General features: G+C 35.3%; 1 protein-coding gene and 1 long non-coding RNA gene across 3 annotated transcripts in view; one reads left to right on the forward strand and one right to left on the reverse strand.

Annotated features, from left to right (window-relative positions):
- ADAMTS19 (ADAM metallopeptidase with thrombospondin type 1 motif 19) overlaps positions 1-7079 on the forward strand; it is a 278745-nt gene extending 271666 nt beyond the window's left edge. The window contains exons 22-23 of one of the 2 annotated variants that reach the window (XM_063706747.1): positions 3134-3311; positions 5274-7079. In XM_063706747.1, the coding sequence (XP_063562817.1) occupies positions 3134-3311; positions 5274-5425 (330 nt within the window). In that variant the 3' untranslated portion in view covers positions 5426-7079. The remainder of the gene's footprint in view (positions 1-3133; positions 3312-5273) is intronic. The other variant, XM_031010623.3, reaches the window with a different exon arrangement.
- Positions 3163-14642, reverse strand: part of LOC129533442 (uncharacterized) — a 169924-nt gene continuing 158444 nt past the window's right edge. Inside the window, exon 4 of the long non-coding RNA XR_008679682.1 lies at positions 3163-3264. This is a non-coding gene — a long non-coding RNA (uncharacterized lncRNA). The remainder of the gene's footprint in view (positions 3265-14642) is intronic.

The following is a 14642-nucleotide window of genomic DNA, read 5'->3' on the forward strand; positions in this document are numbered from 1 at the left end:
ACTTAAAAGATGACAATCAGAAAATATTTACCAATTTGTAATCAGAATAGAATACACCAAGATAATTCATTTAAATAATTCTAATTGTATTAATAAACCCTTTAAGCAAAATATTGCTTTATCTTTTTACATAGAAAATAAAATGGCTAGTAAATAAATCATTATTCTCAGAAACACAAGCACATTTCCCCTCTTACATATAGTTTTGATACCATAAAATAACGGTATTTTCTCAGACAAATTAGCATCAGACTATTTGTGTCAAAAAACAAATTTAGTGATATATGTATGAAACCAAGAGACTTCCCTGGTAAAAACTGCTACACATCAAATATGTTCTTTGCAAAATATTTTACAAATGAAAATAACATTTAGTTGAAATACAAGAAATCGGTTAAAAGTGCACTTGATTAATAAAAGCCGTATATGACATACCCACAGCCAACATCATACTGAATGGGAAAAAGTTTAATGTATTTCCCCAAAACTGGAACAAGATAAGGATACCCACTCACCACTCCTCAACATAGCACTGGAAGTCCTGGCCAGAGCAATCAGGCAAGAGAAAGAAATAAAACATCCAAATTTTAAAAGGGGAAGTCAAATTATCTGTGTTTGCTGATAATAAGTTTGTACACCTAGAAAACTCTAAAGACTCCTTCAAAAGACTCCTAGACTTGATAAATGGCATCAGTGAAGTTTCAGGATACAAAATCAATGTAGAAGCATGTCTATACACCAATAACATTCAAACTGAGAATGAAATCAAGAAGACGGTCCCATTTACAATAACCACACACACAAAAGAATTACTTAGGAATACGTTTAACTAAGAAGGTGCAAGACCTCTACAAGGAGAGCTGCAAAACACTGATGAAAGAAATAAGTGACACAAACAAAAGGAAGAACATCCCATGTTCATATATTATAAGAATCAATATCATTAAAATGACCATAGTACCCAAAGCAATCTAGAGATTCAGCACAAATCCTATCAAATTATCAATGTCATTTTTCACAGAATTAGGAAAAAAAATCCTGAAATTCATATAGAACTCCAAAATAGCCTGAATAGCTGAAGCAATCCTAAGTAAAGAACAAAGCTGGAGCCATCACATTACCTGACTTTATGCTACAAGGCTATAGTAACCAAAATAGCATAGTACTGGTACAAATATAGATACACAGATCAAGGGAACAGACAAAAGAACTCAGAAACAAAACCACATACCTGTAGCCAACTGATCTTCAACAGAGTCAACAAAAAAATGCAATGAGGAAAGGACAACCCTATTCAATAAATGATGCTGGAAAAATTGGATAGCCATATGTACAACAATGAAACTGGACCCCTATCTCTCACCATATACAAAAATTTACTCAAGGTGGATTAAAGACTTGAACATAAGACCTGAAACTTAAAATCCTAGAAGAAAACCAAAGAAAATGCTTTTGGACATTGTCATATGCAAGGAATTTATGAGTAAGACCTTAAAAGCAAATGCAACAAAAACAAAAAGGCACAAATGGGACTTAAGTAAATGAAAGAGCTTCTGCACAGCAAAAGAAATAATCAACAGAGTATACAGAAAACTAACTGAATGGGAGAAAATATTTTCAAACTATGCATCTGACAAGGACTAATACTCAGAATCTGCAAGGAACTCAAACAACTCAACAAACAAAAAAACAAGTAGCCCCATTAAAAAGTGGGCAAAGGACATGAACACACATTCCTCAGGAGAGACACACAAGCAACCCACAAACATATAAAAAATGCTCAACATCAGTAATCGTCCAAGAAATGCAAATTAAAACCAAAATGAGATACCATCTCATACCAGTCAGAATGGCTACTATTAAAAAGACAAAAAACAACAGATGTTGGTGAGGATGGAGGGAAAAGGGAATACTTACACATTGTTAGTGAAAATGTAAATAAACACAACCACTATAGAAAACAGTATGGAGCGTTCTCAAAGACCTAAAAATAGAACTACCATTTGACTCAGCAGTCCCACTATTGGGTATCTATCCAAAGGAAACAAAATCCTTGTATCAAAAAGACACCTCCACTCATGTTTATCACAGCACTATTCATATTAGCAAAGTTATGGAATCAATCAAAGTGTCCACCAACAGATAACTGGATAAAGCAAGTGTGTGCGTGTGTGTGTGTGTGTGTGTATGTATGTAATAATATGCAGCCAAAAAAGAATGAAATTATGTATTTCACAGCAACATGAATGGAGCTGGAGGCCATTATCCTAAGTGAAATAACTCAGAAACAGAAAATCAAATATTGCATGTTTTCACTTGTAAGTGGGAACTAAACAATGGGCCCACGTGGACATAGAGAGAGAGAAAATAGACACTGAGATCTCCAAAAGCAGAGAGTTGAAAATTTACATATTTGGTACAATGTTCACTGTCTGAGTGGTGGGTATACTAGAAGCCCAAACCTTACATTTTCCTATATATCTATCCCCTGAATCTATAAAAATAAAAAAGAGAAAAAAAGTACCTTTTACCTGAGAAATTCAGATTATCAAATATTTTTATTACCATAATACTAACATCATCTAATCTACCAAGAAAAAGCAATTACTTTAATAACATATCTGGCTAAGACATCTTGATATTATTTATAAACATTTTAAAGCCAGAGAAAATAAGGCAGATGAGTATATTTAGAGACTGTAACAAGGATCCAGCTCTAAAAGTAGACATGTGCTAACTTCTGAACATCGATGATTAAATTAAATAATAATGAATCAATTATTTGTTTGCAAACCATGTGTTAGACCTTTGAAAGCTGTCTGCTCAGGCATTACTGGTGTCATTCACTCTCTTTCTCTTCAAGTCGTACTGTACCTTTTTCTTTATCCTTCTTTACTCTTATGTCCTTTTCATTACCCAAAACTCTGTCTTAGATCAGCCAGAGGTTCTCAAAGGCATTGTGCCCAATTTATGAGCATCAATGTTTCTGACCCATGTTTTGCATTGACTGTGGATGTTGCAGATCATATTTAATTTTAAGAAACATTTAGAGAATGTTGCCACACCCTAGAAAATAATAACAGCAAAAAATAAAAATAAAAAAGAACCTTAACAAACCTTGTATTTCTCCTAGTGCTCAATTACCTGTGGCAAAGGAATGCAGTCCCGTGTAATCCAATGCATGCATAAGATCACAGGAAGACATGGAAATGAATGTTTTTCCTCAGAAAAACCTGCAGCATACAGGCCATGCCACCTTCAACCCTGCAATGAGAAAATTAATGTAAATACCATAACATCACCCAGACTGGGTAAGCAGACAAAAAAAAAAAAAAAAGATGCTTTTGAGAAACATAGAAATGCTTATGGCTTATTGTATTTTGTATATTACTTTAAACCTTGATAGTTGTAAATCTATACTGATTATTTTGGTTTGGACTAAATTGGATCCATTTAAATATGATTTCGTCCAAATGGTCAGGTGGGTAAAAAAGTCCTAAAAACTTAAACTGCTTTGATTCCCAAAGTTGTCCAATCAGAGTCAGGTCCAGGAAATAATGCCACACCACCCCAGGTCTTTTTGTAACCAAAATTTAGACTCGGATCAATCTCATGGCAGAACTATCAATTAAGTTAATATCTGTGGAAAGATGAGATTGTAGTGTAAGCCTTAGATTTCTCCGTGGTTAATAGCCTTCCTTGTGATCTGGGTATAAATTATTCTTTGGAGGGACACAGACTAAAAAATGTCTTTCAAGAAGAATGGGTGCATGGATCTACACCATTAAACAAGAAGTTCTATTTTCTTTTTAAGTTTTGAGAATATGATACTAAATAAAAAATACACTTAGTAATAGTGACTATATTGATGTTTACATTGTTTTATGTTATGAAATGGCTTCATATATATATCCTCAATTTCTGTTATTTAATCTAACCCATAATTGAGAATTAGACTACATATTTTAAGTAGATATAACCTACACCTGCATAACAAATACTAATGAATGATTTAGCATTTACATCTGTGACTATTAGTAGCATTTAACAGCACTCCTGCCTGATTGTCAGTGGGTTAATTTATATTTAATACCTTTGGTTTTAACCTGTGCATATAATCTCCAGGGGAACAATTGGAATCATACAAAATAATATTACCAAAATGTAAGGAGATAAATGATCATATGTATTTTTCCAGGCATAAGACTCAATCAAATGTGAAAGCTTGGTTTCTTCGTGGAAATACAAAAATTCTCTTTTTAGGGCCAAATAATTAACTAACATTCCTAAGAAATAATCAGTTCAAGGTGAATAACACTAATTAAGACAAAAAGTTAAGCAATTCTAGAGCAGATGTACTAAATCCATTTATTCAATAGCAGTATAATTCCTTTTTCCAACAATTAGTTGGAGTCCTTGAAATATTACGTGGCAGAAAATAATGGATTAAAAGAAAAATTTTGTTAAAATTGCATTTTCTCTATTTATTATTCCTTGAAGGTACACCCCAAAATACAGAAGCACAATGGTTAGGAAAATCTAAGGTTTTTAAAAATAGAATAATTATATTAGAATACGATTCATTCTCATATGCAAAAGAAATAATTGTAGCAGCAGTGACTTTCATTATGCATTCCAGAACACACTGTTTTACAAAAAGGGAGGCCAAGTCTACATGACCAAATATTCTATACCAAGTTCTCATTTCAAACACTTCAACTATTGCTGTAAATCTCAGTCGCTTGTGATGATATGCATTAATTTTTATAGAAGCCTGAAATCACAGCTCCAGATAATCCATTTAGATGTGTCTGTTATCTGGGGAAACTAGGAATATGAAATAACTGTGAGCATATTTTTACTTTGCTGTTTCCTTGTAACTTCAACCCCAATAACAGTATTTATTAATTTGTATTCCCATAAAGGTAGATATATTGAGCACATTTATTTTTCTTTTTATCTCTACTAAAATTCAAAAGCAACTTAAATGCAAGCTATGAAACTGAAGCTTAAAAGTACAACACATTGAACCTGGGAATTATATCTTTAATAGGCCTAAAAACATTTATAAGTAAAAATATTATTCATTCTTTACTTTTTAATCACAGGAGGTGTGTATGTGTGTGTATCTCTTTCTTGTTTAAATTCCAGAAGGTAATATAAATGAACCAAAGAGAATGTACAAAATCCGCCCCACTTAAACACTTGAAGTTTGTTTTTACTGACATATATGATATCTGCATGGAGTGAATTTACTATGTTCTGTTTCACAGCTGCTCTGACTTTCAAGTGCCTGGGAGATCAGTGGCCAGTGTACTGCCGAGTGATACGTGAAAAGAACCTATGTCAGGACATGCGGTGGTATCAGCGCTGCTGTGAAACATGCAGGGACTTCTATGCCCAAAAGCTGCAGCAGAAGAGTTGACCTCTAGCAGGCTGGCTGGATCACAGCTCTTTGCAATTACATTATTTATAAACACAAACACTAGCATGTTTTTCAGACCAAATATTATCAGATTACATATAATTTAATCAAATTAATTTATTTTTTTGCCTGCCAAACATCCAATGTGGTGCTTGTTTTGGTTACACAAACATTTTGATTTATACTATATGGCTTCATAAATAATTTTATATGAATGAATTAGTTGGATCCAGTAATATAATAAAAAGAAAAAGGAAAAAAATAGATCATTATACTTAAAACAATGTTTCGTTGTTTGTTAGGGCTATCTCTAAGGTGCTACTCTCTCCCCACCAATAACATTGAATTATCCAGAATGTATACTGACTTAGCATAATAGTTTAGGTGTATATGAAGAGAAACTATTTTTGTTTTTTGGTGTCCTGCTGCAGAATTAGCCCATTTTCTGTCACCTGCAGGAGATGTGTAAACATAATGAACCTCATGCTGTTGAACAGGTTTTTAGAGAATGTATTATGAATTTGGTTCAGATTTATAGACATCCATAGGAAAAATTCTGCTGTAATTATAACCTTATTTTGATATGGAAAAGAAAAGTCAAAATAGAGACTTTGATCATGTTCATGAACATGTACTTGAACACAAGTATTGTAACAATGAAACACTGTAATGATTTACACTGAATCACAATTGCACTGTTGATATAGTGTAGAGAAATCGTTAGAAATGGTAACATCTTACAAAAAATGTGTATTATTTTAACATGTTATCACTAGATTTTAGCTTTTTTTAAATATTTTTAACAAAGAAAACATTGATCCACCCATTTCCCTGTATCTTTTTAGCAGATTTATTAAAGAGTATAGTACTTAGCCTCACGAATCATAATTAGAAAATTTACTAATATTTCTCAGCCTTTTCCCTAGGAACAAGGAAAAACAGAAAGCATATAATACTGTGGTCGTTTCATTGTGTTTTTCTTCCTTTTAAAAATTAAAAAGTTTTACAATTATGTGAAACGTTCAAAAGCCAGCTTAAAATTTTTCTTGTGAGAAAATATTGTACATGATTCACATGATTTCTTAGATTTTTCAATAAAATATGTAAAACTTCCCATTGAGAGACAATTCTTCATAGACTTGTCACATATCCACATGTCTGATGAACAAAGGTACTGTCTACTTTTGTTCTGGAGTATCTTCTAGAGGATGTTTATAGAGTGAACTGCCTTGGAAGATAGTATCTCTCTTGGGAGCAAAGGGCAAACATGCTTCTCATTATAAAAGTTTCAGGTTCCCTAAAATTGGGGTTTCTTTACTATAAGACAATCCAATGCATGTTCTGAGGTCACCTGGCTCTCTTCATGTCACCCTTTGGGAAATGGGGCTCAAGGAGCCAGTACAGGAAAAGCTGATTCCCTGGCTACTACTATTGCTGTGAGTAATAAAGTCCTTTGTCTCTAATGCAGGAGTCTCATGTCTTCTGCCCTGAAATCATAACAGGCTAACTTGATAAGTTGCAAGTAAGGTAAAACCTCAAAAGCTTCACAGTTCTTTACATTTCTGTCATTAATATTTTTCACCTTCATTTTAATAAATGTGTTTTAATATCGAGGTTACCTTTTTCCTAGATTGACCGTTCCTATGTAAGTCCTTTAATTTAATTGCTGAGATATAGGGTTAACCAATATCAACAAATTTTATGTGAAATAGTAGATGAATGGGAGAAGGAAAAATTGAAGTAGTAAGTTCCATCCCTTGACTCCTGAATCCATAAATCTAGGTAGAAATAGCACCATGTATTGGTTGATAGTTCAGAAAATATACATCTTAGAGAACATTATCTCAGACTCCAAAGTGTTTTCATCCACCTGGTAGGAGACTAAACCTTTCTTAAAAAGACATATCATTCTGTTAGGCCATCTGCTTTGGGGTGATGGGGAGCATGGTACTATGAGAGACTTACACAACAGTGAGCCCCTGTCCACACTTTATTTGCGGTCACACAAGTTCCTTGAACAAAAACAATATTGTATGAAATACCCTAACAGTGAGCGAGACATTTGTTTAGTCCACAGATGGTATTTTGGCAGAAGCATTACAAACTGGGAAAGCAAATTTATTTTCAGATCAACTGACTACTTCTGCAAGAACAAGCCACTGCCTCTTCTGTGATAGGAGTCTAATGTAATCAACCTACAACCAAGATGGTGTGTTGCTTCTCCCATAGAAGGGTACCATAATGTCTTCTCTGCTATTATTAGGTGGAACCCTCAGCAGTGACTGTAGATAGATTGACCTTGGTGAAAATAAGTTCATGTTGCTTAGCTCATGCATAATCTCCACTCCTGCCACCATTATCTCTTTATTTTTGAGGGTATTGGTTGAGGACAGAGGTGCATGGAAGAGACTGATGAACATTAAAAGAACATGTCATCTTATCCACCTGATGATTGAGATCAGTTTCTCCTGAGTATGCTGTTTGGTGAACATTCAAATGAAATATAAGTATATAAACAATTCAAGGAGTTCTATCCCCATTCTTTTTCGTCAGAACTTCATTATTACCAGTTTTTATCATGCTCCTTTCAAGTTCCTACCAAACCCATTAGACACAGCCCATAAGTTAGTGCATATCCATACTTCTGGCTGTTTTTCCTTCCAGTCAAAATAAACAGCCAGATGCACAGCTTGAATTCCTTCTGCGAGGATTTTTCTTACTAATCATTCAGGTCACCTCTGTGCAGGGTTGTAGAGCTACAGCTGTCTACTCCTGGTTATGCTAGCATATTGTGAAGAACCATTAGTAAACCAGGACCAAATGTTTTCTGTCTCAGTCAATTCGTTATAATAAATTCTCTATGAGGCTATGTGGGTTGAGAGAGTGGAGGCAATGTAGCAGTAGTAGGACCCTTAACCATCAGATCCAATTATTCAAGGAACTTATGCCTTCAGCTTGTGCTCAAGATTAATCTTGTACCCTTGATGATGGAGTGATAGTCTGCGCAGGTAACCTGGGTGGTGTCAGACACCACCCAGGTTATAATGAGCAGCTCAAGTTACATGGGAATTTGGTGACCTGTGGTCAAGCATTAAACATTTACTAGCATTTCAATGCAAACCAGAAACAGTTTTTCAAAACAGAAATAATTATTTGTAAAAAGGACACAGCTTTCTCCAAAGTTATTAAGACCTCACTGTGATTCACCAATAGGATCCTGCCAGAAGCTCCATATAGGATCCTTATGTGCCACTGATTCTTTAAGTACCATCATATCTGCTGTGCCATATTGCCTAAATAGCAGAGTAGCTTCAATTGCAACCTGAACTGATTATAGATTCTCTCCTTATTCTGTGCACTACATGAAACTGGAAGTCTTTGGGATTACTCAGTAATAATGTGTAAAGTAGCATTCCAAAATGAGTTATACATTGTCACAGCCCAAATGGGATGTGTGTCTCTTAGGAAGGGCTAGAGGCAGGAATTTGTCCTTTACTTAGAAGGGATATCTCAACATGTCACTGAATTCCTAGAAATTTTACCAAGCTGTGAAATTCCTGAAGTTTTTGAGGAACCATTCTCAAAGAGAACTGGCCTCCCCTTCATTCAGGGAGTTGTGGGTCTGAGAATCATCTCTCCAGTGAAAACTGAAAAAGGGAATGCAATTATCTGGTATGGTGATTCATATCCAACTTGTGTTCACTAAGTATAGAGATATAATGGTTATATAAATCAAGAAACACTTTAGTAGAATGCCCACATATTTCAGTCCTAAGGACTCCCTGGTCAATTGGCCAATACCAAAAATTTTTGCAGGTCAAACCGTTCCTGTCTTAGTCTGTTTGGACTGCTATACCAAAGTACCTTAGACTGGCTAATTTATAAACAGAAATGTATTGCTCATGGTTCTGGTAGTTGGGAAGTCCAAGATCAAGCACCAGCAGATTTGGTGTCTGGCAAGGACATGTTCATCATAAATGGTGCCTTCGTTTTGTCCTGACATGGCAGAAGGGGTAAGGATGCTCGCTAAAGACTTTTGTAAGGGGTTACTTCCATTCATGAGAGCTCTGCCTTGTGATTTAATCATGTCCTTAAGGCTCTACCTCTTAGTGCTATCACAGTGGGTATTAAGTTTCAACACATTAATTTTGTGGGGGTGGCAGGGGGAACCAACATTCAGACCGTAGCAATTCCCTTTACTACATTGAATCCGCTGCTCCTTATAATATCCATGCACGCATGGTCTTTGGAAGTTAAATCCTGTCACTTGGTTCCTGGCCATATGGAATTTATTATACTCATTAAATTCTATAAGATCAGTTCTATGGCAGCATTTCCCAACGTTATTCCTGGCTTCCAGAGAATAGCCACTACAGAGTTCTTTAAGGATTCCAACACTGCCTTCACCACTGTATCTTTCAAAGCCTTGATTAGGGAATGCCCTCTGGGCCCTCTTGGGGAATATATTTAACAGGTGGATGAACATAACTATCATATTAAAACCAATCTTCCTAAATGTATACCTTTCTCTACACTACATTGTAGCAAAGAAGTCTGGCATCTCAACTTTGCTGAATATGAACCACTATTGGGCCCAGTTTTCAGTCAAAGTGTTAGAATTACTCTCAGTCACATCAACTAACACGTTAAATCCAGAATCTCTACTTACCACACACATATCAAAAAAAATTCAAGCTAATCCAAGATTGTATATCTTCCATCGTAATCTAACATCCGTAAGAAACATTCCCACACAGTTTATATGACTTTGAAAAATCTCATAATTCTTTTAGAACCTTAAAGTACAACCTCATCAGTCACAGTTTTTACCTGGTCCCCTTGGATCTTCCAGGACTTAAGTCTGAGTATGGATTTAGAAGACATGACAGATAGGGAAAGGTCCTGAGGAAAATCAGCAGTACAATTAAAAAAGGTTTGCTGTGTTGAGGTTCCTCAACACAGTAAAGACTGTGTGTGTCAAACCCATAGTTAACATCATATTAAACAGAGAAAAGCTGAAAACTTTTCATCTAACAATGGTAACAATCAGGAAAGCCTACACCACTCTTATTCAACATAGTGCTGAGAATCACAGCCAGAGAAATTACAGAAGAGAAAGAAACAAAGGGCATGCAAATTGGAAAGGAAGAAGTAAAATTTGGCCCTGTTTGCAGAGGAGATGATCTTATGTATTAAAAAAACCTAAATACTCTTAGAACTGATAAACAAATTCAGTAAAATCTCAGGATACAAAATCAATATACAAAAATCAATAGTGCTTCTACATGCTAACAATGACAACCTGGAAAAGACATCAAGAAAGCAATCCCATTTACATTAGCTCCAAAAAATAAAAATAAAATAAAATACCTGGGAGTAAATTTAACCAATGAAGTAAACAATCTCTACACATAAAACAAACTATAAAACACTGATGAAAGAAATTGAATAAGACACATACAAATGGAAAGGCATCCCATGGCCATGAACTGGAAAAAAATAATCTTGTTAAAATGACCATACTCCCCCAAACAATCTACAGATTCAATGAAATCGTTATAAAAGTGGCAATGACAGTCTTCACAGAAATACAAAAGGCAATTCTAAAATTTGTATGAAACCATAAAAGGCTTCCATGCTTATTGCAGCACTATTTACAATAGTCAAGATATGGAATCAACCCAAGTATCTATCAACAGATGTATACATAAAGAAAATGTGGTACATATAGACAATGGAATACAGCTCAGCCATAAAAAAGAATAAAATCCTATCATTTGCAGCAACATAGATGAGCCTAGAGGACATTATATTACGTAAAATAAGCAAGAAACAGAAAGTTAAACACTACATGCCTCACTCAAATGCAGAAGCTAAAATATGTTGATCTCATAGAAGTAAAGAGTAGAACAGAGGTTGCCAGAGGCTGGGAATGGTAGGGGAAAAGGGGATAGAGAGAGATTTATTAAAGGAAGCAAAATTACAGCTAGATAGGAGGAATAACCTCTAGTGTTCTATATCACTGTAGGATGACCATAGTTAACATTAATATATATTTTCAAACAGCTAGAAGAAAAAGGATATTGAACATTCCCAACAGAAAGAAATGATCAGTGTTTGAGATGCTGGATATGCTAATTACCTTGATCTGATAACTATATGTTGTAAGTACTGAAACATCACTATGTACCCCAAAAACATGTAAATATGTGGCTATATATATGTGTGTGTGTGTGTGTGTGTGTGTGTAACTATTATGTATCAATTTTTAAGATAAAAATATTTAAAGGTTTTATTTCAGAGCAGTCACAGAAGCTTTTTCTGCTCCCAACTTAGACCTTGAACTGTGACTTTAAATCTCATCTTATCATTTTCTTTCTCTAAGTTCTTCAGCACATTTAGAAGCAATGAATCAACTCCACAGTCATTATTCTCTTTGTTTCTGTGAAACGGTTCTAATGCAGCAGATACTTGGTAACTCTGCACATTGCCTCTGTAGCCACTTAGATTATACAGGCACTAGGGGTGACTATAGGTGAGAATTTAAATAACTGTTGAATCACTGCATGCCATGGATGGCCAGGATCCCACTTACCCCTGGTAATAGGGTCATTCATGTCTTTAAATCTAGTCAGATAAGAGAACCAGTTTCAAATTTTATTTTTAAAGTTCTATTCCCCGGAAACACTTCTAGCTGGTTCAGTCAGCAGAGCAGTTTCAGAGGGTTGTAGGATAATGCAGTTGAGCTCACACAACTGTGAGAGGAGATGGGAAACTGAAGGGCTGTAAGAGGAGTTGGAGGATTAGAGGAGTCACCAGCCAATCAATCCAAGGAGCAGGCGCAGCCAGCTAAGAAAAACTCTGAAAGGGTAGTCTGCAAGGAAATCTATGGGACATTGTTGCCTCTGTGCACTTTCCTTCTTTATAGGTTCACAGCCAACATCTGGTAGTGAATCTGACTTTTCTGTTGGTCAACAGGACCAACAGTTGGGAAGAAAAAATGGGTCTGGAGTTCAAGAGAGCAAAGTCAGGCTGCAGTCTGCCAGGCACATACTGCATCTGTCTAAAAGAGACTTTCAGGTTAATGGATACTGTTTCAATTTTGCCTTCAGAATCTCATGAAAGTCCCTCTTTTGGTCGATTCTCACCTAGAATCACACAGGGAAGGGGGACTCTGGGAAACATAATTGATTTTTTAACTATAGATTGTTAATATGGCTTTAATTTTTAGTTTTTCCCATTTTAGTTTTATAGCAGTTATACCTAAAGTGAAAAATACATGTTCATATGCACTCTCAAAATAACAGCAAACTTTTTTAGTGCTTAATATATGCTGAGCATTCTGTTGGCCACTATACATATTACATCTCACAGCAACCTTTAAGGTACCGTTAATATCTGTTTTTAGCTGGGGAAACCGAACCTCAGTGAGACTCAGAATGTTGCCCAAGAACACAATTTAGTTGGATCTATAGAGGCTCCCTATTACATAAATACTGTGCATTCAATTATTCTAATTGTCACCCTTATTTACCGATTTTGAAAATATAAGAAATGCACAGGATTTATATAACCCAATCACAGTCTTTCTTTGTAATCAAAACTATGCAAATAATTTCTAAAGTATCTCAGTTTGATGAACCTTGATGGCTCATCTGATCATTGAACAGGCACTGGAGCTGGAAATACTTTCAGATATTTCCACTGGCTTTCAGTGATCTTGAAAGCTAGAAAGAAAAAAGAAAAAAGAGAATAAAAGGGGAAAATGTGAATTATTAGGCTGGTGCAAAAGTATTTGCAATTACTTTTAGTGGCAAAAGCCACAATTACTTTTGCACCAACCTAACAACAGATAAACAGTTTTGCCTGATGAAGCTGTATTTAATTCTATTTTTCCAATTCTTGTGGTTCAGAAACAATTACTATGGATGCAAATCCATCCATGGGAAAATGGTACTGTAATTTTTTTAAATGCTGTAAAGAAAGAGCAAATGATTAGTTGCATGGTAAGAGTTGAGAGGCCTCAGATACCCACATTCCCACCATACTGCTCTTCCAATATAGTAACTCTTTATTTATATGTGCTTATACCCTACATCACTCTTGAACAAAGGTATTATTGACAATAAGGGACTAGAAACCCTAAGCCAGTATTTTTTAAAATTATGATCAAGTAACTTATTTTTTTAAGAGTTAACAGGAAAACAATGAAGGAGTTGTTATGTGATCAGATAAATTTTAAAAATGTTCGAGTTAACAAAACAGAATCTCTCCACCTTCAAGATGAGCTTATGAACTATAAACTACCAGAAGAGAATTATAGAGGATGTCATTTTGGGCAACGGAATCCTTTTTTTCACTGAGTATGGTTGGAATACAGATTTTAAAATGGAGCACCAAGACATTTTTTTAAAGTTTAATTGGATTATCAACTTTCAATCATAGTTAAGTCCTAATAGACTGGAAGAGACAACAGCAATCATTATTTATTGAGCAAAGGGCTTCATTAGGGTCTTCAGACATGACTCATTTGGAAGAGGCCATGTTATAGGGCTGCTCTTTTGTGAAGTATCCTTTAGTGTAAAGGCCCTTAAAACAAAAATGTGAAATACAGCATCAAACAAAAGATAAGAAGATGAGAGTAGAAATAAATCACTGTAAGGTTTCAAAGGAGAGAAAAATGATACCTACTAGCAAAAATATGTAAAGGTTTTGTAAAAGGCTAGGTATCAGCGATGACCCATGAATGACAATTAGGAGGTAGTCAACAGCCATGGAGGGAAGGAAGGTTCCAGGCAGCAGAGCTGGCATTAGCAGAGACACAGGTTCTCACTTATAACTGAGGGCTAAGAAATGCCCACACATGGATATAAAGATGGAAACAACAGACACTGGGGGCTTTATAAGGGGGGAGAAAAGAAGGGGGCCAAGGGCTGAAAAACCACCTATTGATACTACGTTCACTGTTTGGGTAATGGGTTCACTAGAAGCCCAGACCCCACCATTATGCAATATACTCATGTAATAAACTTGCACCTTTACCCCCTGAATCTATACTTTAAAAAGTAAAACCTTGATTTCCTGATTTTCAGTCATTTAGGCTACCTACAGGGATAGCAATGAGAAATAAGAATTGATGGTTTTGGGGTAAAGGCAGACAAAGGATGGTGGGAGAAGATGGAGAGGCTGAGACTAAACTTGTAAGTAGAACGAGACA

This window comes from Gorilla gorilla, chromosome 4, assembly GCF_029281585.2.
Source record: "Gorilla gorilla gorilla isolate KB3781 chromosome 4, NHGRI_mGorGor1-v2.1_pri, whole genome shotgun sequence".
NCBI lineage: Eukaryota > Metazoa > Chordata > Mammalia > Primates > Hominidae > Gorilla > Gorilla gorilla.